This window comes from Carassius carassius, chromosome 15, assembly GCF_963082965.1.
Source record: "Carassius carassius chromosome 15, fCarCar2.1, whole genome shotgun sequence".
Classification (NCBI taxonomy): domain Eukaryota; kingdom Metazoa; phylum Chordata; class Actinopteri; order Cypriniformes; family Cyprinidae; genus Carassius; species Carassius carassius.
The window spans coordinates 27584286-27606870 of NC_081769.1; the positions used below are offsets into that span (position 1 = coordinate 27584286).

At 35.7% G+C, this 22585-nt stretch overlaps 1 protein-coding gene across 1 annotated transcript in view; it reads left to right on the forward strand.

The window, feature by feature from the left end:
* Nucleotides 1-11193, forward strand: part of trmt11 (tRNA methyltransferase 11 homolog) — an 18897-nt gene extending 7704 nt beyond the window's left edge. The window contains exons 8-13 of the mRNA XM_059568292.1: nucleotides 595-675; nucleotides 758-922; nucleotides 1199-1271; nucleotides 2418-2552; nucleotides 7433-7553; nucleotides 10959-11193. Of these exons, the coding sequence (XP_059424275.1) occupies nucleotides 595-675; nucleotides 758-922; nucleotides 1199-1271; nucleotides 2418-2552; nucleotides 7433-7553; nucleotides 10959-11099 (716 nt within the window). The 3' untranslated portion in view covers nucleotides 11100-11193. The remainder of the gene's footprint in view (nucleotides 1-594; nucleotides 676-757; nucleotides 923-1198; nucleotides 1272-2417; nucleotides 2553-7432; nucleotides 7554-10958) is intronic.
* Nucleotides 11194-22585: the final 11392 nt, after the last annotated feature.

Genomic DNA, 22585 nt, shown 5'->3' on the forward strand with positions numbered 1-22585 from the left:
TGGGCCAAACTCAAGCAGGTGTTTGTGTTTGTTTCTCATTCTGAGTGAAATCACATCTGACAGCTTGTCTGGGTGATTGAAGATATGGGCCATCGTCTTCTGTCTCTGATTTGTGTCTAACAGGAACCAGGAGCAGATCTCTATATCATTTTTTTTTATGTGTGATGGCTCACAGAAATTCTCACTTTTCAGTCTCAGTTGGCCCACTTGTCCTCTTTCTTTTGACTTTGAAAAGACACTTTCGAGTGTCATCAGTCAAATGAAGGATTGCTGGCTTTTTTTTAAACAGCATGGGGCTGCATTTCTCTCTCAGTCTCTTTCCCAAAGCGTGGCTTATTGTGAGTTTGTAGCGTGCCATGATGTTGCCAGGGCTTTATCATACGTATGTTGTCACCACATGTGCTGAGATCTGCAGGCCAGATGTGCTTATTTAGTTGAACACTCTCTGGTTGCCTGGAAATCCTTATAGGCCATACTTTTAAAGTGTCAAGCAGATATAAAGATCTACTGTACAGTCAGATATATTGCAGAGATTACTTGTATTATTATCTTTAATTCTGTAATGATAATTTTCTTAGTCATTTTGTTTTTCAGGTAGTCTTCTGGTAGCGTGTTCACACTTTGGGGCTTATGTATGTGGAACAGACATAGATTATAACACTATTCATGGAATAGGTATGCTTTTTTTCAAAGCCTTTAAACATTTTCTCCAGTTTTCCACACAGTGCACACATGTGAGCATTAAAAAATGTTGCAGGAAAAGCCAGCAGGAAGAATCAGAAATGGAGAGGACCGGATGAGAACATCCGAGCAAACCTGCGGCAGTATGGGACTGAGCGTCTGTATGTGGACGTCATGGTGTCTGATGCTTCCAAGCCCCTTTGGAGAAAAACTGCACAGTTTGATGCCATTGTTACAGACCGTATGTTCCTAGAAACTTAAGGTCTTCAAAGGTGAAGGGTGTACAATTTATTTCTATGTTAAAATACTATAGCACACCTGATTGGACCAGCTGAAAACAAGCTGGATCTGGATTTTGGATTTTCAGTTGCATAGGAATACTGTCTGTAAACCTCATTTAATTATTTAAGTGGCTCATAAATTACAGGCTTCACCTTTAAAGCCACATGATTTTTTTATTTGTTACTATTAACTGTTGTTTTGAAGCTTCAAGTGTTTTTCCGTTCCCTTTGTGTAGCTCCATATGGTATTCGTGAGTCCACAAGGAGAACGGGATCTCATAAAGATATCATCAAACCTCCTGAGGACTTGTAAGCCCATCACTTTTATCCACCTGCATTTTTAATGGATCCACTTGAAATGCTCTTTAGATATGAGTCAGTCATCTAGTAATCCTTTACCTCACTTCTAACACAACAAATGGTACAAGGCTATACAGTTACACTAGCATTTAAAGGCTTTTTAAAATCAAGTCTCTCCTGCATTTTTTTATCAATTATACAATAAAAGAGTATTAATGAGAAATAATAGCTCAAATTAAAAAGACTTTTATATATATTTCTGTTTATTCCTGTGATGGTAAAGCTGAATTTTCTGCTGCCATTACTTCAATCTTCAGTGTCACATGATCCTTCAGAAATCATTCTGATTTGGTGCTCAAGAAATTTTCGTAACACTTTAGTATAGAGACCAATTCTCACTATTAACTAGTTGCTTATTAGCATGCCTGTTATTACATATTGGCTGTTTATTAATGCTTAAGCACATATTCTGCATGACCATACTCTATATTCCTAACCCTACCCAATATTTAAACTGAACAACTACCTCACTAACTATTAATAAGCAGCAATTTAGGAGTTTGAGGAAAAAGTCATAGTTAATGGTTTGTTAATGGTGAGAATTGGACCTTAAAATAAAGTGTGACCCAGATATTATTTTTATTATCCGTACTGAAAAATCTTTATATATTTATATACTAGTTACTTATGTTTATTCAGGCCTGAGAAAATAATATTAAATAATAATGGCTTGAAGACTGTATCAAAGTTTGTTCACTTGATCCATGTATAGAAAAATCAGTTGTTGTGCTTAATGAAACCATTTAACCAAAAAATTGTTTTAAAACACTTATAGCTTTCTTTTCCCAATGGATCACAAAAGGTAATGTTGTGTATGATGTATTAGTCATCCTTTACTTGCAATTGCAATGCTTCAAAAGCTAAATTTTAAATTGATTTGTTCATAAGACTTTGGTCAGTGTGTGATTGGCAAATGAGACACGTTCAAAAATGTTCCCAATTTCTTCACTTTTTTTTTTCCTTCATTGGAACAACTTGAGGACAGGTAAATGATGATAGACTTTCCTCTTTTTTCAGTTTTTTTTATTTGGTGAACTATCCCTTTTGAGATTCTGAGTTGATTTATATTTTCTTGTGTTTCATATCTCAATGCAGCTCTGGAGAAAGTCACGTCCCCGTTTCAATGGCATATCACCTGAGTGATATCTTTGCCGACCTCTTGAATTTTGCAGCCCACCATTTGGTTTTAGGTGGGCGTCTCGTCTATTGGCTTCCAATCTACAGACCAGAGTAAGTACATCTTATCAGACAGCTTCATAACATTCACTAACTTTATCAGATGCAGCAGATTCCTCCAGCATATGTGTACTGAATCAGTCACTAGGGGGCTGTCTTGTACCTTCCCATGGTTGTGGATAGGAACCCAGAGCACATCAGTAGCTCAAGCCCCCGTTGAGGTGGTGGATGTTAAACCTGCTCAGGCTTGTTGACCTGCGGTCAGCCCAGAAGAGGAGCAGGTGTGAAGCCATGGGGTATTCCCCACTGACCACAAACAGCAGTGTCCACAGATCATGCTATCCACTGATTACAGGGCCCGGGAAGAGCTGTTATTTAAAGTAGGGGCCCACCGCTTGATCTACACCTTTACCTCATCTCCGTCTCCCTTATAGACAGATTTTCCATCATGCAGTTACGGGATTCTCTCCCACAAGATTGCTGATGCCAACAATAATTTAGCTTGCGTTGTCTTGATTTAATTCATGAATGAAGTGCATTCTAACTAGGGCTGTGCAGATACATCGGTTATTTTTCTAAATATTTTTATTTTTGTGTTCATTCATATAATATCCTACAGATTAATGTTGTACAATATCCAGCTCTAATTCAAAGTGGGTCTTGCACAATATTAACAAAACACTAGTATGATAATGGAAGTGAAAGACCTGTATTGTAGAAAAGCTATTTAAAAATGCAAGAGATTTATAATAAATTAGTATAATATTATACATTTTTATATTATTTTACAATAGTACTGTATTATTTCTTTTTGATCCAATAATTGCAGCCTTGGTAAGCATAAGAGACTTCTTGCAAAAACATAGAAAAACTTCCTGACCCCAAACTTTGAATGGTACTGTGTATCAAACTGCACAAAACTGAACTCCAGTATATCCGGTCGACGGGTCAGAAGTGTATCTAGTGAATGTGTTGGGGTCTGCAGACAGGAAGAATTTAAAGGGGCATATGATGCAATATCAAGTTTTCCTTTCTCTTTGGAGTGTTACAAGCTGTTTGTGAATAGATAAGATCCCTGAACTTGCAAAGACTAAAGTCTCAAACCCAAAGAGATATTCTTTATCAAAATATGACTCGTACACGCCCTCCTAAAACGCCTCGTGTGGGAAGATTTGCATAGCGCCCAAATGGTCACGCAAAGAAAGAAGGCGTAACTTTGATTCTTTGATTTGATTTGTAGAGACGCTGTGTTTCGTTGTGAAAGCGAAATTACTTTTTTTGGTTTTCCAAAAGAGGACACAACTAGAATTCAGTGGTTAAGTTGTATTTACAACACTGTTCCGGAACAGTTCAACCCAAATATTCAGATGTGTGCAGTGCATTTTACGGAGGACTGTTTCCTGATCCCGGGTTGTTTCTAGGGCTGCACGATATTGGGAAAAATTACATTGCGATATTTTATTTTGTCTGCGATATATATATTGTGATATGAAATCTAATCTAATTTTTTCTTACAAACAAAAATGGGGTTAGAACACTTACATTCTCATTTTAAATAATTTAAACATCGACACCATCGTGTCAATTGATTAATATGCGCGAGGGAGAGAGAGCAAGATAGCGCTCTCTCTCTCTCTCTCTCTCTCTCTCTCTCTCTCTCTCTCTCTCTCTCTCTCTCTCTCTCTCTCTAGCGCCCTCTCTCACGCGCACTCTCTCTCTTGCACTCTCTCTCTCTCTCTCTCTCTGCCCTGTTAAACTAACAGGACTTAAAAACACATGTAAATGATAAACTTTCACTCTAGGATGGTTAAGCTTTGCAATTAATCCGCGAATCACATTCGTCAAGGGCCGGGAAGCAGCTGGCCCGTACAGTTAATGAATAACGGATCAACTACGACAGCCTACATCGCACATCCTGCGATGTGACTATCGTGGATTCGTACATTGCGATATCGATACTTAAATGACACTTCGTGCAGCCCTAGTTGTTTCTATAAAGTGTGGCAGTTCCAACTTTTTCAAGGACAGTCTGGTGCTTTTGACTCACAGCCTGTAAGTACGTTTTCATATTTAAAGAATTTGCCACTGACGTTTTAAGCACGAGTTTTGAGTAGTGTAGAGTAGCGCTTGTTGTTTGTAATTTCTCCGATCACAAATGCAGACATGGTTTTATGTTTACACAGCGCAATACGCAACACGTAAAAAGACCGTATGAATCATTATAATCCCTAATTATGTCCCCACTAGATGCAACAAATGCCTTGTTTGTAATGGAGCACACCTTGCTTTTCAGAACGATGAGCTTTGTAAAAATGTACACGTTTCAGAAAGGCTGGGCATAGAGGAGCAACAATAATGTACAGTATATGGAAAATAATGTGTTTTTTAAACCTTCAACTGCATAAACACATTGCATTAACACCAAATAATGTTATATGACGCCACAGATATCATATGACCCCTTTAACTAAGAAACCAGTATAGCTGTCAGTGACATCACCACAAGGAGGCGCTGGCGTCAGGAGCTTTATGACCGCATCTTTAGAGTCTGTTAGTATAGCAACACTTGTGTTTATAAACTTTGTTGTCAAAGTAGCATATGACAGCTGCTGGAATCTGGGGCTTCGACGTTGATTACCCTTCTAACAGTTAGAAGTGGAAACAGACCTCAGTATCCAATTCATCCACTTTGTCTTGAAGAGAAAGTTCACAGTCGGACCCCAGTCCAAATTAAACACTCCTTCCATAGTAAACATCAAAATTTCTGGTGACGCAACGGGCCAGTTGTTGAAAACAAAACCAAATGAGGTATGACAGATACCTCATATTTTAATAATGTCCACGGTGATCTAGACGTCAACATGACGCTGAAAGATGCTGAGTCTTTTGATTCAGTTGACACATCTTTGACCTTTATGTTAATTGTTTTGTTACCACTGCGTATTGTTGGAAATAGAAGAATAATCTCTCTTACGGGACACAGACGTCAAGAAGTGAAGGCAGAGATGAGTGTGAGCCACATGGGATTTTAGTCAGTCATTAGTACCCCATAATGCACTAGTCTGTTCTGACTCATTGCCCTATATTCAGAAATGTGATTCTGTCATGTGATTTCCGTGGATAGGATTCTCCAGAGGGCCCTTTCCTGGAAAGCTGACATTTGTTAGACATTTCTCCAAGGTGACAGGAGTAGCTCCGTGTAAACAGTGCGATGGAGAATATGTATGCTTCGTATGCCTTCGTGGGCACATAATTTATGATTTGTTTAAAATGCATCTAACTGCGTGTGCGCAATGGTTTGTGGATCACTGGCTTTGTGTGGATGAGGTTCAGCTAGAGCTAGCAGCCCTGAAACCCATTTTTTTCATTGATTTCAGGCGCTAGCCATATTTACGTAATCGTCTGAAAAATCAAGGGAGTCGATGCGTGCGAACACGTCTGTCAGCATGTGAATGTTAACAACCCACCAGCTCAACTCCCTGGTGAGTTAATGTCCCTACTAAATGTCTTCACTGCCTCTGGGAACATCAAATAGTTTGCATGTTTTTAGTGGTTCTGGTTAGATGGGCTCTTATGGTTGTGGCAGGGCTTCAAATTGCGATTTTAAAATGGTCACAAATGCAAAACATTGGTGAAATATGTGTTTTCATAAGTTATTTCGTTAAATCGGTCTTTAGAGCATGATGTATGAACAAGTCAGTGCAACAACAAACGCGGGGAAAGCTGTGTAGTCCAATTCGAAGACAAGGACTTTTATGAGCCGATTATTTTTTTTCATGCGTCAGCCAGAAGAATCCGGACGCTTGCTGTGTCCCAATCTGCATAAAATCCATTCTAAATAGTATTTGATATTAGAATGAGCTTGTCCTAAAGCTTAGTATGTTGAAATGAGTATCCTGAAGGTACCCAGATGGCGTACTGTTTCTAGTTGGTAATTCGAAGTGCAGATCCATACTATACTATACTATACTACACTATACCAACTATAAACACAAATAAAAAGAGTAGAAAAAATGGGGTCGCAGCGACTGCTTTGAATTTGCTTGTGATTAAGCAGTTTGGATCAGACTTGCTTGTTATTATTGAATCGCACATACTGATTATGTAATCACCACAGACCAATGGCAAATCAAATGTGTTTTGAACTCCTGAAACAAACTTTGTTTTGGCCTGATTTTGTTTTACATCAAAGATGTTCTTAGATTTTGCCTAAAATATATTAGGGCCTTTAGTCAGTGAGCCATAACTGACTCCTTTGCTGAACTGGGTTTTTTTCTTTTTATCATAAATCCACACACTATCCGCACTTAAAAATATAACAAAATATAAACTGGTCATCTGCTGTTTTTAAATTGGATTGTCAGAATTGTTTTTATATACCTGATAAATGTCATTGACCGAAATGTTGTGAGGGAGTAATTCTCTATTTTGATACATTTGCAAGTGCTGATAGTTTGCGGGATATATTCTTTTTAGTTTTGACCATTTTTCTTTTTGAGGCAACAATTGATAACCTACAAGTGTGTGAGGGTAATTGTTGATTGATTTTTATAATTTGTGAATTGAACCAGGAATTATTTTGAATCATCATTGTAATGCATACTTTAGGTCCGAGACACGAGACTCTTACAGGGCTACAGGAAGACGTTGAATGTTCTTTATCTTTTGACTACATTCATGCAGTGCTTCTGTTGTTGTTTTGGTGACCTTCTTGTTTCCTGGGGATTAATTGGCCGGAAATCCAAGAAAAATGCCAGTTTAATATATCACCCCTTTTCCAATGCTATGCAGTGCATGTGACACACACACACACAAGTAAGCAGTGGCACAATTTCAGCAACAACAGCTGATAGTTGTGACATCCCCTACCACTATCAAGGTGTTTCATTTGGTAAGCATGCAGCTGGCTGATCTGAATCTACTATGGTCTGCAGGTACTGTGAGGAGATGGTGCCTCTTCACCCCTGTTTGACTCTCATCAGCAACTGCGAACAAACTCTGTCCAGCCACACGTCACGAAGACTCATCACCATGGAGAAGACCAAGGAGCCTGAGGTATGCGAGGCTTTTTTGGGTGGAGGCCCCTAGGTCTAAAGATGAGCTTGATATACAGTATGTGAACTGTCCTGAACATGTTTTATACTGCTATGTCTTTTATGGCGCCAATCTGAAAATAATCCTGCCATCTGGCTGTGATTGACTCTCTGTTTTTACGCCGCTTTAATGACTTAATCACACATTGTATGGAAAACAATCCATCTTTGGATTTGACAACCACTTCACTTCAAAACCCCAAATTGTTCCCATAAAAGCTTTCCTGAAACCCACGCACGAATATTTACCCAGACTGGCATGTGTCTCCACCGACTTCTGCTCCAAACCTGAAACGTATATGTTATCTGTAGATGTCATGTCATTGTCTTCCTCCAGAACTTGTTTCAATCCCCAAAGACAAAAAAATAACTGTTAAATAGTTAAAATCTCTTCTGTGAAAAAACTGGCTCATTTCCCAAAGCTCAAGTAGCTCTGATGTGATCTTGGCATTGGATCCGTCAATAAGACTGTAGAGATCTCTGCAAAACATTTCCTCGTGTCCAGCGGTAGCTAAAAAACATCTGAATAGTGTCCGTTGCTCATTGTTTATGGATGTTTATCCTCATGTCCTTGATCGGCTCTGGTAGACTATTCTATAATGCTTTTCACATGAATTATAATATTAGGTTTAGAGTTCTGTTGCTTTTGTTTGAGAACAGAAGGAACATGTCTTTATGGGATAAATATTTCCCAGTGTAGCTTATTTTTAGAACAGAACGCAGGACTTTTAGGAGCTTAGCAGATGTAGCATTAGTCCATAGCTGTCAAACAACTCTGAGTCAAGATGAGGCCATGTGTCTGCCTTGTCTCATTCTCTTTCTCTCTGTTTCCATCTCTCGCTCTGTTGTTTCTCTTTACATTTAGCCTTTTGGCACATAGATTCTGTGTGTCCTCATGTCCCCTGCTTAAGTTCCTACACCAAAGATCTGGTTTTCTTCTTGGGTAAATCTTACAAAGAAATGTCTGAGTCACAAACCAAAACTTCTGAATTATATTTATCATTAAAAACAAGACGTTTTGCACTGAATTTTTTCTGACAATTGTTTTTATTTTTGTAAGGCACTGAAGTTAATGTTGTACACTGTATATAAAATTTTTTTTTACCGAATCAAAATTTCCCAACTACAGTTTGATTGAGATTAATTGGAATGCACAGTGGAAAAAAACATGATTTTTGAAAATTGTTAAAAACGGAGTTATCTGCTTTTGCAAATTAACTATATATAAATATAAATAAAGACATACACTGATGCTCAAAAGCTTGGGATCAGTAGGATTTTTATTGTTTTTAAAGAAGTTTCTACTGCAAGGCTACATTTATTTGATAAATACAGAAAAAAACAGTAATATTGTGAAATATAATTTCAATTTAAAATAACGTCTTAATATACTTTAAAATATAATTTATTCCTGTGATGCAAGGCTGAATTTTCAGTATCATTACTCCAGTCTTCAGTGTCACATGATCCTTCAGAAATCATTTTAATATGTTAATTTATAATCAATGAGCTGCTTAACATTTTTTGGGAACCTGTGACACTTTTGTCAGGATTTTTGATGAATAAAAAGTTAACAAGAACAGCATTTATTTAAAATAGTAATCTTTTGTAACAATAGAAGTCTTTACTATCACTTTGTATCAATTTAGCGCATCCTTGATGAATAAAAGAATTCGTTAATAAAAAATAAAAAAAGGAAAACAACAACAGACCCCAAACTTTTCTGTAGCGTATATTGTTACAAAAGATTTATTTTATTATTGGTCCATGCTGACACATTTTCACAATAATTTCTATTAAAAAAATCTTACCACAGATTTTGGTACTTTATGTATTCGCATTAGTCACAAGATTATTTTTCATATAGTATACAGTATAGGCTGCTGAAAATTTAGAGCGTTGAGGATAAGTGTGTGTGATTGTCATGAAAATAATGCAAAAGAAAAAAATATTTTTATAGTAAAATAAAAATTCATTTTATGACAGTTTTCATTAGATTCCCAGTGCTTTCTTCTTGATTTGTTCATCCTGTAATTCTAATTGTCACTATAGGGTCTGCTCCTGAGGCTTGTGTGGTCTGTGTTGCGTAGTTTGCATTGTAAACTAGAGCCTGGCGCGTGTGACCTGAGCTGAGTCCTTGCTGACTGGCAGAAGGGAGTGTGTTGTAGAAGGTGCCGTTGATGGTTTGCAGGCCCAGAGCTGGAGTCATCACTTTCAGCTCACAGTCTTCCTGCCACCTCGTTAGCCTGTGGCGCAGTATGTTTCCCTCCTGCCCTCCTCCAGCAGGTCCTGCTTAAGCTCCGAGCAGGAAAATCTGAGGAACTTAACACTCTGCTGTCTGTCATTAGGCACTTGACTGTGAGCCTGTGAAGGGAAGACATAAAAGTGTGCTGTGCTTTAGTGCGCCTTTGTTTTTTGTGCGGTTTTGTTGAAACATTTGAATAAGTACATTTAAACTCATACAAATGTAAAAGCACACTGTCCACTACTTGTTTTGCATTACATGTCATTTCAAACGTTCACTAGCTGACAGAAGTTTGGTTAATGTTTGTGAAAGAAGTATTTTATGCTCACCAATGCAGCATTTATTTAATCAAAAATAGAATATTGTGGAAAATGATCCCAATTTAGAACAACCATATTTGAATTCATTTTAAAATCTGAACTATTCATTTGATAGCAAAGCTGAATGTTTATTAGCCATTACTCCAGTCTTCAGTGCCACATGATCCTGAAATCATTCTCATATGCTAAATTTGATACTCAGTTATTATCAGTTTTTGCTTTTTTCATGTTTAATATTTTTGTGAAATGTTTGTTGATAAACATAACATATTCAATGAACAGCACTGAAAAAAAAAAAAAAATATATATATATATATATATATATATAATTACAAATGTCTTTAATGTTACTTATCAATTTAATGCATCTTTCCTATATAAAATCAGCATATTACAGTGATTTCTGAAGGATCATGTTACATTGAATACTGGAGTAATGTCTACTGAAAATTCAGTTTTGCCATCTCGGGGATAAATTTCAAAAATACTACTGTTTTCACTGTCTTGGTGGACATTAAAGATTTCCTAAATATATATGCATTTTTCTAAACTTTCGACCAGTAATGCATATGACTTAGTTTCTTCCAGAAATTGTAAAATAAGAAAATAACCAGCTCCACTTGAATATAGGCTATTGCCAATAAAAAACAAACCAAACCCGTTTGCCTTTGAAGCTGACTGTTGTTCCTAACTTCTCAAGAGAAAAATGCTAATAGAATTTAACGCTCCACCACTAAAGATTTGCTTGAATCCTGCACTTCGGATGTTTTTTATTTAAACTGTTTACTATGCTTTCTTGCAGGATTCAGACAGACTGTCGCACCTTGCTGACCCTCGTTTCACCCCCTACCAGGGTCACAACTCTTTCAGAGAGAAATACTTCAGTGGTGTCACCAAAAAGAACGGAAAGGATGCCAAAGCCACCCCAAGAAATAAAGAATGAAACATAAATAGTTAAAATTTTTTCACATTTTCTTTTTTATAACATTATTGTTTTTAAATGTTTTTTTTTTCCAATAAAAACCCTTGTTTTATCAGTTGTCTCCTCTTCTTTTTATCTTGCTCCTCTCTAAAGCGCAGCCTACATGCGCGATTGAATTTATTGCAGCATTACAAATATGTGTTGCAGATAAATTGGTGACAGGGATTAGTGTAATGCTTGTTTCTCTGAGTGCTTGTGAAGTCGAAAGATGTAGGGGTGTAATGTAATGTGCCTACTGGACATTTGCAGAGAAAGATGGAGCACTGGGCCTGCTATCTAAACTCCCTTAAGAGTTTAAACCAGGTCAGGTAGACATCTGACTAATGAATCTGTCTTAGACTTAAACTCACCTCAAAGAGAGCCGTCCAGTTCAACATTAAATGAAAATACGAAGAGATCTTAGAGGGATTCGGGCAGAGATTTAGCATGTGATGTCATAAATTGGTAGATACTTGTATTTCTATTAGGATAGACCTAATTTTTGCTTTATTAAATCCTGAGGCGGATGCCAAACATTCTAAAATGATTATTTTGTTTTCTTGCACAATTCCAATTTCTGGGTTTTCTGTCTCCTTTCCAATTCAGGCAATCTTTAGAGCAAGCAGAAATGAAATGGATCATTGTTCATCAGATAAGCTTCCATCCATTCCTCAGCTTTCCCCTGTAGAGGATTGATGAAGTGAAAAGCCACATAACTGTTCACGTAGCCTTCAACTGTTCCAGGCCGAAACCCACATCCATTTACAAGATAAGCTCACATAAAGGGAAATAACTATTCTTTTTTATTTGGTTGTTTTGTAATCTTATACCCCTATTTTAAGCACTTTTTAATATCAAGGAGCCTTGAATTCTTTGTTTTGTGAAAGAAATTCAGTCAGTCAGATGGTTTCTTCTTTTAGTAAGAAAAAGAAAAATCCCCCCTTAAGTATGGAAATGTCTCTAAAAATGTTTTGAAACTACTGTTCAAAAGTTCAGGACCTGTAAAATCTTTTAATGTTTTTGAAAAAAGATTTCTGTTTTTAATAAATGCTGTTCTTTTTTTTACTTTTTGTTCATCAAAGAATCCTGGAAAAAAAGTGTTTCCAGCACTGATAATAAATCAGGATATTCGAATCATTTCTGAAGGATCATGTGACACTGAAGACTGGAGTAATGATGGAGTGAGGATGCTGGAAATTCAGCATTGCTTTACAGATATAAATTATATTTTATAAATTGTATTTTAAAGTAAAACATCCCATAAAATTGGAGGAGAATCACAAATGTTATATATAATTTGTATATATATATTTTCTTAAATCGATACCACTATTTCCTAATTAAATGACTTAGAAACATTTCCCATATGCAGATTTTGTGTTTTTGTCTTAAACTATGAGTGCTTTAATGTTATTTATCCTAGTATGAGTGCTCTGCCAGTGCTAGATGTTTTCAATTTAAGTGCTTAAAAATATCTAAATTGACTCTAATTCCCAACATTTCCCTTTTGTTTTCAAATGAGCTGAGCATTTTAAATGAGGTGCTCACAAACAGCCAATAAAACTAATAACCAACAAAAACAATAACCACACACGCTCTCACGATGCAGCGCAGAGCTTTGGGACAGTTTTATTAGGTTCTTATGGCAGCAAAACAAATATGCTGCTCATTCACCAACGCACCAAAAAATGAAAAAGAGGAACTGAATAGCAATCAACAATTCTTCATAGTTAGCTTTTAGCTTTTGTTTGTTCACATGGTTTACATGTGCTTACATCGATTATCAACACTCTTTGGTTTTGTGTGGTATCTGAATCAACCTATAGAACAGAAAATAAATGACATTGTTGTGCTTATTTTATGTAATTTGTTTTGTTTCATGGTCCTTGTGATGATCTATTCGAGTTAAAAGCTCCATCTCAGCTCCGTCACCCCTTTATCTTCTCCGGCCTACACAAACAAACCCTTCAGAGAAACAGATGAGCTGTCTAAGATTGCTGTGTTTCATTCATTTCTCTGGAACTCCGCTTTATTGTGGCTCCCGAATGTTTACTCACAAACTGAGGTGTCAGGAGTTTGTTAGATTCTGTACATTTTCAGCTGGGTCTGGTTAAGCTGGCTTGTGATTGTCACCCTCTCGGACTACATGAAAGATTTTTATGACTGGACCATTTTTCTATGCGACATAATGTTTGTTTAAGGCAACTTGACCTGCTGTTTGCAATCCATTTGACTATAGTAAACGACATTTCATAGTAACACAACATGTTCAACAAGAAGTTTAAGGCAGGTTTTAAAGGAATAGGTCACATAAAAATAACTTTCCACAAGGCTATACAATTTCTTTTTTTTTTTTCTTTTCTTTTTTCAAGCACAACAGTTTTGGAGAAATTTAGCATTACATCAATTGATCAACCATAGATGATCTGCAGTGAATGGGTGCCGTCAGAATGAGAGTCCAAAGAGCTGATGGAAACAATATCACAATAACCCACATGACTCCAGTCCATCAGTTAATGTTGTGTGAAAACCAAAATGTATGCCAAAAGTGATGGTTTAAAGTTAAAATGCTGGATTTATTTCTAACTTGCAGCTTTTGTCACTTCACAAGACAATAATAGATGGAGTGAAGTTATATGGATTACTTGTGGATTATTGTGATGTTTTATCAGCTGTTTGGGTACTCATTCTGATGGCATCCATTCACTGCAGAAGATCAATTGGTGAAAAAATGCTTCTACATCTGCAATCTTTGGGTTATCTGTTCTGTTAATTTTATCCTTCAGCAATTGATTGGTTATTGAAATTTTATTAAATGTGTTATTTAAATTTTGAATTAATTTTAATTTCAAGTTAATTTTAAAGCTCTTTTTTGGTGTTAATATTATACAGTAAAGCATGGGCTCATGAATATTAATTAGGTTATGTTGTGATGTTATAAAAGGCTAATTCATATTTTGCAACCAGATGTTGTAGTCAAAAAATCTATCAGCAAGTGCTAACCATCCAAACCTTGACCTATTGAGTGCAAAAGTGCAAAAGCTAAGAGGAGCCTCTACCAGTGATAGCAATGGTCAATGACTCTTAAACTTTTCATGCATTTCCATAAATACATGACAAAAAATAAATAAATCTTTACTACTTCAGTGTGGGCTGTTCTGTTTTGACCACGAGGAAGGGTCTACTCATTCCAGCAGCTTATATTATTATCTCACTTCCTCCCACTGGACATTCCACTACTGTGTCGACCTTTTCTCACTTCAGTGGAGTGGCTGGGATGCAATAAACCCACTTTGATTATGACTTTCTTCATCTTGAGAAAACCCAGATGAGTCTAGAACGCACGCCATGCTTTGAAAAAGTGGAAATCGAGAGTCAGTGACCGGCCTGTCACCGAATCTCATCCTTCATCACGTCTGTTTCCTCGTGAGCTGCCGTGACCCTACAGCTTACATAAGCCTTGCATTCTAATTTTGCTGAAAACAAAAATCTGTTTTCAACCTGTCGGTCAAACCGCTTTTTATTAGTACTAGAGTTTCAGAGGAATGCCACAAACTTCCCTTTTAGCCCATTCTGAGGCGAAGTTGACAAACATTGACAAACACAATGTGAAAAAAAATGTGTCGCTGACTTTTATTAATCGAGTAGAAAGTCCCTAAAACATCTGTGGGGCAATTAAGCGGGGAAAAAAATGGCTTAACGATAGGCCGACATAATTATCCTCAATGAAGGGAACCTCTAACGGGTTCATCCCGCCACATTTTAATGACTCGTGGGTGCCAAGTGGCAAATGTGGTTACTATGACACCATCCTCTGCTTGTTTCTCTTTCCATTCCAATGGGCATAAACGAGTCGGATCAGTTTCAACAGTAGAGGTTTCATACCGGAAAATTTGGGGTGTTTCTCTTCATTACTGTTTTTATAGATTCATTATTATACTAAATTTTGGACCACAAAAAAAGTCTACCTATAAAATAAAAAATAAAATAATTTATAATTTATATTTTATCAAATTCATATATAAATAAATACATTTATAAATTCATATATGCATATTTTTTTATTTAATCTGTGTGTGTGTGTGTGTGTGTGTGTGTGTGTGTGTATACATATATCTTGCATATTAATTTACAGTGAATTGTCTTATTATTCTTGATTTAAACATTTCTTTAAACTATACTAATTAAATAATGTTATTGAAATTAAATGAAATATAAATTATTTATAATGTATGCATAACATACAATACAGCTTTTTTGTGGTAGGGGTTCAGGAAAGATGCAATAAAATTGACCAAAATTGACAGAAAATATATTTATAGTGTTACAAATGTTTTTTATTAATTAAAAATTAATCCCCGTTAAATGCATCCCCATTTCAACAAGAAAAAAAATATTAAGCAGCAAAAATGTTTAAACATTTGTAATAAATACAACAATTATGTACTAATAATAATTCATAAACTGAGAACCAAAATTAGAAAATGAGTAATGTTTAAGTAGTCTAAAGTAGTTTAAATGGTCTAAATGAGTCGACTCCACCAAACTACTGTTATAAGCATGAGCCCCGTCAGACTGGTCGTGGCGGAGGTGTTGCAACAATATATAGTGATATTCTCAATGTTACCCAGAAAACGGGATACAGGTTTAACTCATTCTAAATACTTCTGCTTAATGTTACACTGTCAGACATGCAAAAGAAATCTAATGTATCTCTTGCTCTGGCTACTGTGTATAGACCACCAGGGCCGTATACAAAATTCCTAAAAGAATTTGCAGATTTCCTCTCAGACCTTCTGGTTACAGTTGATAAGGCGCTAATCATGGGAGATTTTAATATTCACGTTGATAATACAAATGATGCATTAGGACTTGCGTTTAATGACCTAATAAACTCTTTTGGAGTCAAGCAAAATGTCACCAGGCCCACTCATCGTTTTAATCATACACTAGATTTAATTATATCGCAAGGAATCGATCTTACTGCTATAGATATCGTACCTCAATGTGATGATATTACAGACCATTTCCTTGTATCGTGCATGCTGCGTATCACTGATATTAACTATATGTCTCAGCGTTACCGTCTGGGCAGAACTATTGTTCCAGTCACCAAAGACAGATTCGCAAATAACCTGCCTGATCTATCTCAACTGCTATCTGTACCCAAAAATACACATGAATTAGACGAAATGACTGACAACATGGGCACTATTTTCTCTAATACATTAGAAGCTGTTGCTCCATCATATTGAAAAAGGTACTGTGCCATGGTAATACTCACTCTCTCAAGAAAGTAACTCGTAGTCTTGAACGCAAATGGAGAAAAACTAACTTGGAAGTTTTTAGAATTGCATGGAAATACAGTATGTCCAGCTATAGGCAGGCTCTAAAAACTGCTAGGGCAGAGCATATCCACAAACTCATTGAAAATAACCAAAACAATCCAAGGTTTTTATTTAGCACAGTGGCTAAATTAGCAAATTACCAGACGCCACCTGATTCAAATATTCCATCAACGTTAAATAGTAATGACTTAGACTTACAAATATAGGACAGGAAGAGCTAAATAAACTTATCACTGTATCTAAACCAACAACATGTTTATTAGATCCTGTACCCACTAAATTACTGAAAGAGTTGTTACCTGTAGCCGAAGAACCGCTTCTCAATATTATTAACTCGTCGTTATCTTTAGGTCACTTCCCAAAACCATTCAAGCTGGCGGTTATTAAGCCTCTTATTAAGAAACCAAAACTAGATCCTAGTGAACTGGCAAATTATAGGCCTATTTCAAATCTTCCATTTATGTCTAAAATTTTAGAAAAAGTTGTGTCTGCTCAATTGAGCACCTTCCTGCACAAAAATGATCTGTATGAAGAATTTCTTCATACAGAATGTCAGGTTTCAGGCCCCACCGTAGCACAGAAATTGCACTTGTTAAAATTACAAATGACCTGTTTCTTGCGTCAGATCAAGGCTGCATCTCATTTCTAGTTTTACTTGATCTTAGTGCTGCGTTCGACACCATAGATCATGACAGGTATTCAAGGGCAGGCTCTAAGATGGTTTAGATCCTACCTGTCCGATCGCTACCATTTTGTTTACTTAAATGGGGAGTCATCTAATTTATCATCAGTAAAATATGGAGTGCCACAAGGATCCGTCCTAGGTCCCCTTCTATTTTCAATATACATGTTGCCCCTTGGTAATATTATTAGAAAATACGGAATTAGCTTCCACTGTTATGCTGATGATACTCACCTATATATCTCAACAAGACCAGATGAAACCTCTAAATTATCTAAACTAACAGAGTGTGTTAAAAATGTAAAAGATTGGATGACCAATAATTTTCTCTAATTAAATTCGGATAAGACAGAGATATTAATTATTGGACCAAAAAACACTACACAGAATCTTGTAGATTACAATCTGCAACTGGACGGATGTACTGTTACTTCTTCTACAGTCAAAAATCTGGGTGTTATATTAGACAGCAACTTGTCTTTTGAAAATCATGTTTCCCATGTTACAAAAACTGCATTCTTCCATCATAGAAACATTGCCAAGCTACGAAACATGTTGTCTCTTTCTGATGCAGAAAAGCTAGTTCATGCATTCATGACCTCTAGACTAGACTATTGTAATGCACTTCTAGGTGCATGGTGCTAGCATTTGAATAATGTATCTTAAATTGTGAGAATAGTTGTATCTGATCAAATGTGCATTCTTATTCTTTAGCTTGGGTTAAACTAATTAATTTTACTTTGTTGGAACAGCAGCTATGCTAATGATGTCTCTTTTTGTTTCTATGTTTGCCACGGGATGTAACTAGGATTTACACAAGCTCCAGTCTGGATCCAGAACACCCGAGAAGAGATGATGCTGACCCTCAGAGGACCCCAGATGATGCTAACCCTGAATCAACAACAGAACTAACAAATATTGCTACAAGTGTGTCTGCATCATATAATAATTATTAATTATTAATAATATTAATAATGTTCATCATCTGGCTGACTACGACTTGTATACATTTTTCTACAAATCCTGTCATACGTGCACAAACTGACAGTCACCACTTATAAGCTATTACTAAATATTGTAGAAACATAATTTTTTGTAAAGTTGCTTTGTAACGATTTGTATTGTAAAAAGCACTATACAAATAAAAATAAACTGGAATTGAATTGAATTGAATAGTGACTGCAAAAAATTCAGCTTTGCATCACATGAATGACTTATATTTTAAAATATATTAAAATGGAAAACAGCTCTTTTTAACTGTAATAATATTTCACAATAATACTGTTTATCTGTATTTTTGACCAAATAAAAGCAGCCTGCACTGAAAAAAAAAATATTTCATTTATCCAATTAAAAAAAAAATAGGGTAATGATTCACATCTATATTTTTTAACTTGAGCCAATAAAAAATAAATAACTTGCCTTTAGTGTTGTTGAGCATAAGGGACTTCTTTCACAAACATAAAAAATCTTTACCCTTAAATGGTTCATTTATAGTCAGTACTTGATCAAATAATCACCACAGATATAATTTTTTACTGAACAAACAAACAAACAAAAACAAATTAACATTAGTGTACTGTCAGGATAACAATATATTTTAAGAATTCCATTTTTGTTTCTCCTCTGGGTCACTGGGTTTGAATTTCTGTGATATGCTTAAGTGCACACAGGGAGGATGTGATTGCAGCGTGAGGGTATGTAATTGGGGGTGTTGAGCCAGGCTCTCACGTCTGACTTGCACCGTGGAATGTACTGTACATGAGGGTCTACATTAACCGAGGCCAGGAAATACGCAAGAGACTGAATTCTTGATTTCTCCCCCATGATTCCTCAAACACCATCACCCCTATCGAAGCAGACAAATTTGTGCAGGTAAACATGACCCCTAGAGGCTCACCTTGACTGAGGTGGCATCACACCTGTCTATGACCCACAGGTGGAGGATCTATCTATCTATGGATAAGAATGAAATTTACATATATAATATATTATAAATGTAAAACATTTTTACCTTATATTTATGACTATAATTGTATTTATATTTATCACTTACAGGATAAGTGTGTTGGAATCAGTGTATCGTTTTATAAAAGGGGTTGTTTGACTGATGGAATATAACCAATGACTCTTTCTTCTGTTAACTATGACATTTAGGTGAACTGCTGAGAACTCTGAAAGCAAAGCAGAATATACAGATAAGAAAATTTTATTTTATTTGCTTAATATGAGACTTGCTGTGTTAAAACTCTTGAATAATTTTCATAATTTCATGTCACAAATCTTCTTAACCTTGGTCTGGAGAAGGGATGTGAAAATTTGTAAACATTATTTTGTATCCCAGATTAAAAACAGATTGTGACTTTAAAGGGATAGTTCACCCGAAAATGAAAATGTTGTCATTATTTACTCTCCCTCGTGTTGTTCCAAACCTGTACAAGTTTCTTTCTTATGTTGATCGTAGAAGATGAGTTTCCTGAAGAATGCTGCTAATCAAACAGTTAAATCCTGAGTCAAACATTGACTTCCATTGTATTTATTTCACCATGGAAGTCAGTGGGGACCAACAACTGTTTGGTCCTTCAAAATATCTTCTTTTGTGTTCAACATAGAGAAACAAATTTGGAGTGACGCCAGGATGAGAAAATCACAAAAGTTTCATTTTTGGGTGAACTATTCCTTTAAGTAATATATAGTGATTTTAATATTGATTTTGTGTCTGAGGCAGAAAGTAAGATGGATGTACCCTGCATTTTAAAATGTTCTTTGTAAATCATATTTATTTGGAGATTACCAGCCTTCTTTTGATGAATGCAATTGTAAAGGTTGACAAATGCGTATTTTAATTGTGCTTGTTTTTAGTTTGACTGTAGCTAAACTATGTTGCCATGAGGCTTTTTTATTATTATTATTATTCCTGCTCTACAGCAGCAAATGAACCGCAGAACAGTACAGCTTGGTCACTGAAGCTCAAGAATCCAACAAAATTACACTCAGATCAGTTTCTCTCATGGGGGTTATTTGATTTGGAAATGATTAGTGGTTTTTGCATGCAGGTTAATGCCAGATATGGAACTGGTTGCATGAATGAATGTGTGATAGCATTCAGTTTTTTATGATACAATAAATAGCACAATAAGTTCTCTATTGAGGGGTTTGTTAATGCGGGCAGAATGAAGTTAAAGGTTTGATGTGCGATCTCCATGTTTGTTACCAATATTTCTAGACCATGATGTTTGTAGGCCTGAGAAAGTTTATTTTGATTATGGTCATAGAAATATACATGATACAGCCTTTAGACCATCAAGAAACCATTAATCAATGTGCATGTAATCTTAAGTTTTTCCATGTGTCATATCCACAGGAAGAGAGACTTGTATATACACAACGGGCTTCAGAAGTCTGAGACTAGTGAAAATCCAAGCCAGACTTTCAAAGGTAGGCTGAAACATGCCAGAAGTCATATTTAAATTGTCTCCAGGAAAACAGGAGGAAAATAAATGAATCAGGAACATTTAAAAAATGAAATAAAAATGCAATAAAAGTATAGCATGTGGCTTAACTTGGCAAGGTGTATGTTTCTTGGTTGCTAGCACCATAGTGATGGAAAGACGAACCTAATTTCTCTGGGTGTGCTGTTCACACTCATGCAGAGTTATGCCATCAGGGGACAACATCATAGGCTTTTCCATTCTGTTTCCTTTTGAAAGTTATTGAACCTTGGCTTTATTGAATTTGGCTTCCTGTAACACACTTTATTTCCTCATCTGTGGGGAAAAGCTCCGACAGGTCCAATTTTCCATTTTCTAAACAATTATTTAATAGGGATTTTTACACCCTTAGTACTAAATCCTCAGGTCTTAAATGCTTTCAAAATTCCACCTTGTAGGATTACAATGAACAGAAGGTGGATTATTACAGGTTTGGTGAATACGTTTACAGGAACTTTTCACCCAAAACACATTTGTGAAGAACTGTTATGCAGCATTTGCCATATGGCAATTTATACATGAATTTGCATTTTCATCCAGCCCTATTATAGCCTATACTAAATCTATAATCATTTATGATTTTGACTAATCTCTTTTCTTAAATTGTCTAAAGTCTGAAATGTGAGGTTTCTCATTTCTCATTGTTAAACTTTATATTATTTTAACTGTAAAGTTGTGTAAATTGTTCTTTTACAGAATTTTTGAAGGAAGAATTTAAAGAGAAGTCAAGAGTATTTATTAGTTGATCCCCCTTCTTCATATAACCTTCAGGTATGAAAGTATAACATAATATATAGCATTTTTAGTTTTTTTTTTTAATTTATTTAATTTTTTTTTTGGCATGTGGGTAAACAAAGAGAAAATATACACTGAAAAAAAAACCTAATTGACTCATATTGCTAACAAATTTCACAAATAGTTACAAAGAACCAATATGTGACCCTGGACCACAAAACCATTTGTATAAGGAGCATGGGGATATTTGTAGCAGTACCAAAGAAAATATATTATATGGGTCAAAATTGTCGATTTTTCTTTTATGCCAAAAAATCATTAGGATATTAAGTAAAGATTGTGTTCCATGAAGATATTTTGTAAATTTCCTACTGTAAATATATCAAAACATAACTTTTTATTAGTAATATGCATTGCTATGGACTTAATTTGGACAACTTTAAAGGCGATTTTCTCAGTAATTATTTATTTATTTTAACCCTTAGATTCCAGATTTTCAAATAGTTGTATCTCGACCAAATATTGTCCTATCCCTACAAACCATACATCAGTGGAAAGCTTATTTATTCTGCTTTCTGGTTTTGTGGTATTCTGCTTTCAGGTCACATATAAGCAAATAATGCATTCTATTATGCATGCCAAATGTATTTACTCCAGTAATATTTTTTTTATTATTATGATTATTCACAACTTCATAAAATAATATTTTTTTACATTATACATTCATTTTAATTTTCTCAAATTTCCACCAGTCAAGGGTGGAAAACAATCAGTAGTTGTGACAGCATTTCTAGGAGCACTAAAACCTTTAGTCGTACCTGTTAATTGCAGTAGCTTGCTCTTTCAACAGTTTCCTTGGCTTATGAAGAAAGAAGAAATTCACCAAGCGAATAATGGCAAATCATTTTAATCAGCACCTCTGACGATGCAATTAAACATCAGTGCACGTGGTGTAATTATATAAGCTGCAGTTAGCTCAAGGTTTTTGAAAGCATAAGAATGAAAGCCCTCACCTGATTTAGAGAGTGTTGATCTGCCTTTATGACACACTTAGCACCTCATCATACTTCCCCAGATGCAGCTGTAAAGATCTAGAGCTTTGCCCGCCACACTTGGAACAGTGCTGATTATTTACACAACAGGTTACAGCCTGCTGTTCCCCACACCGGACTATACTGCAGTGAGGAGCGTCACTTTAAAGATTAACACATT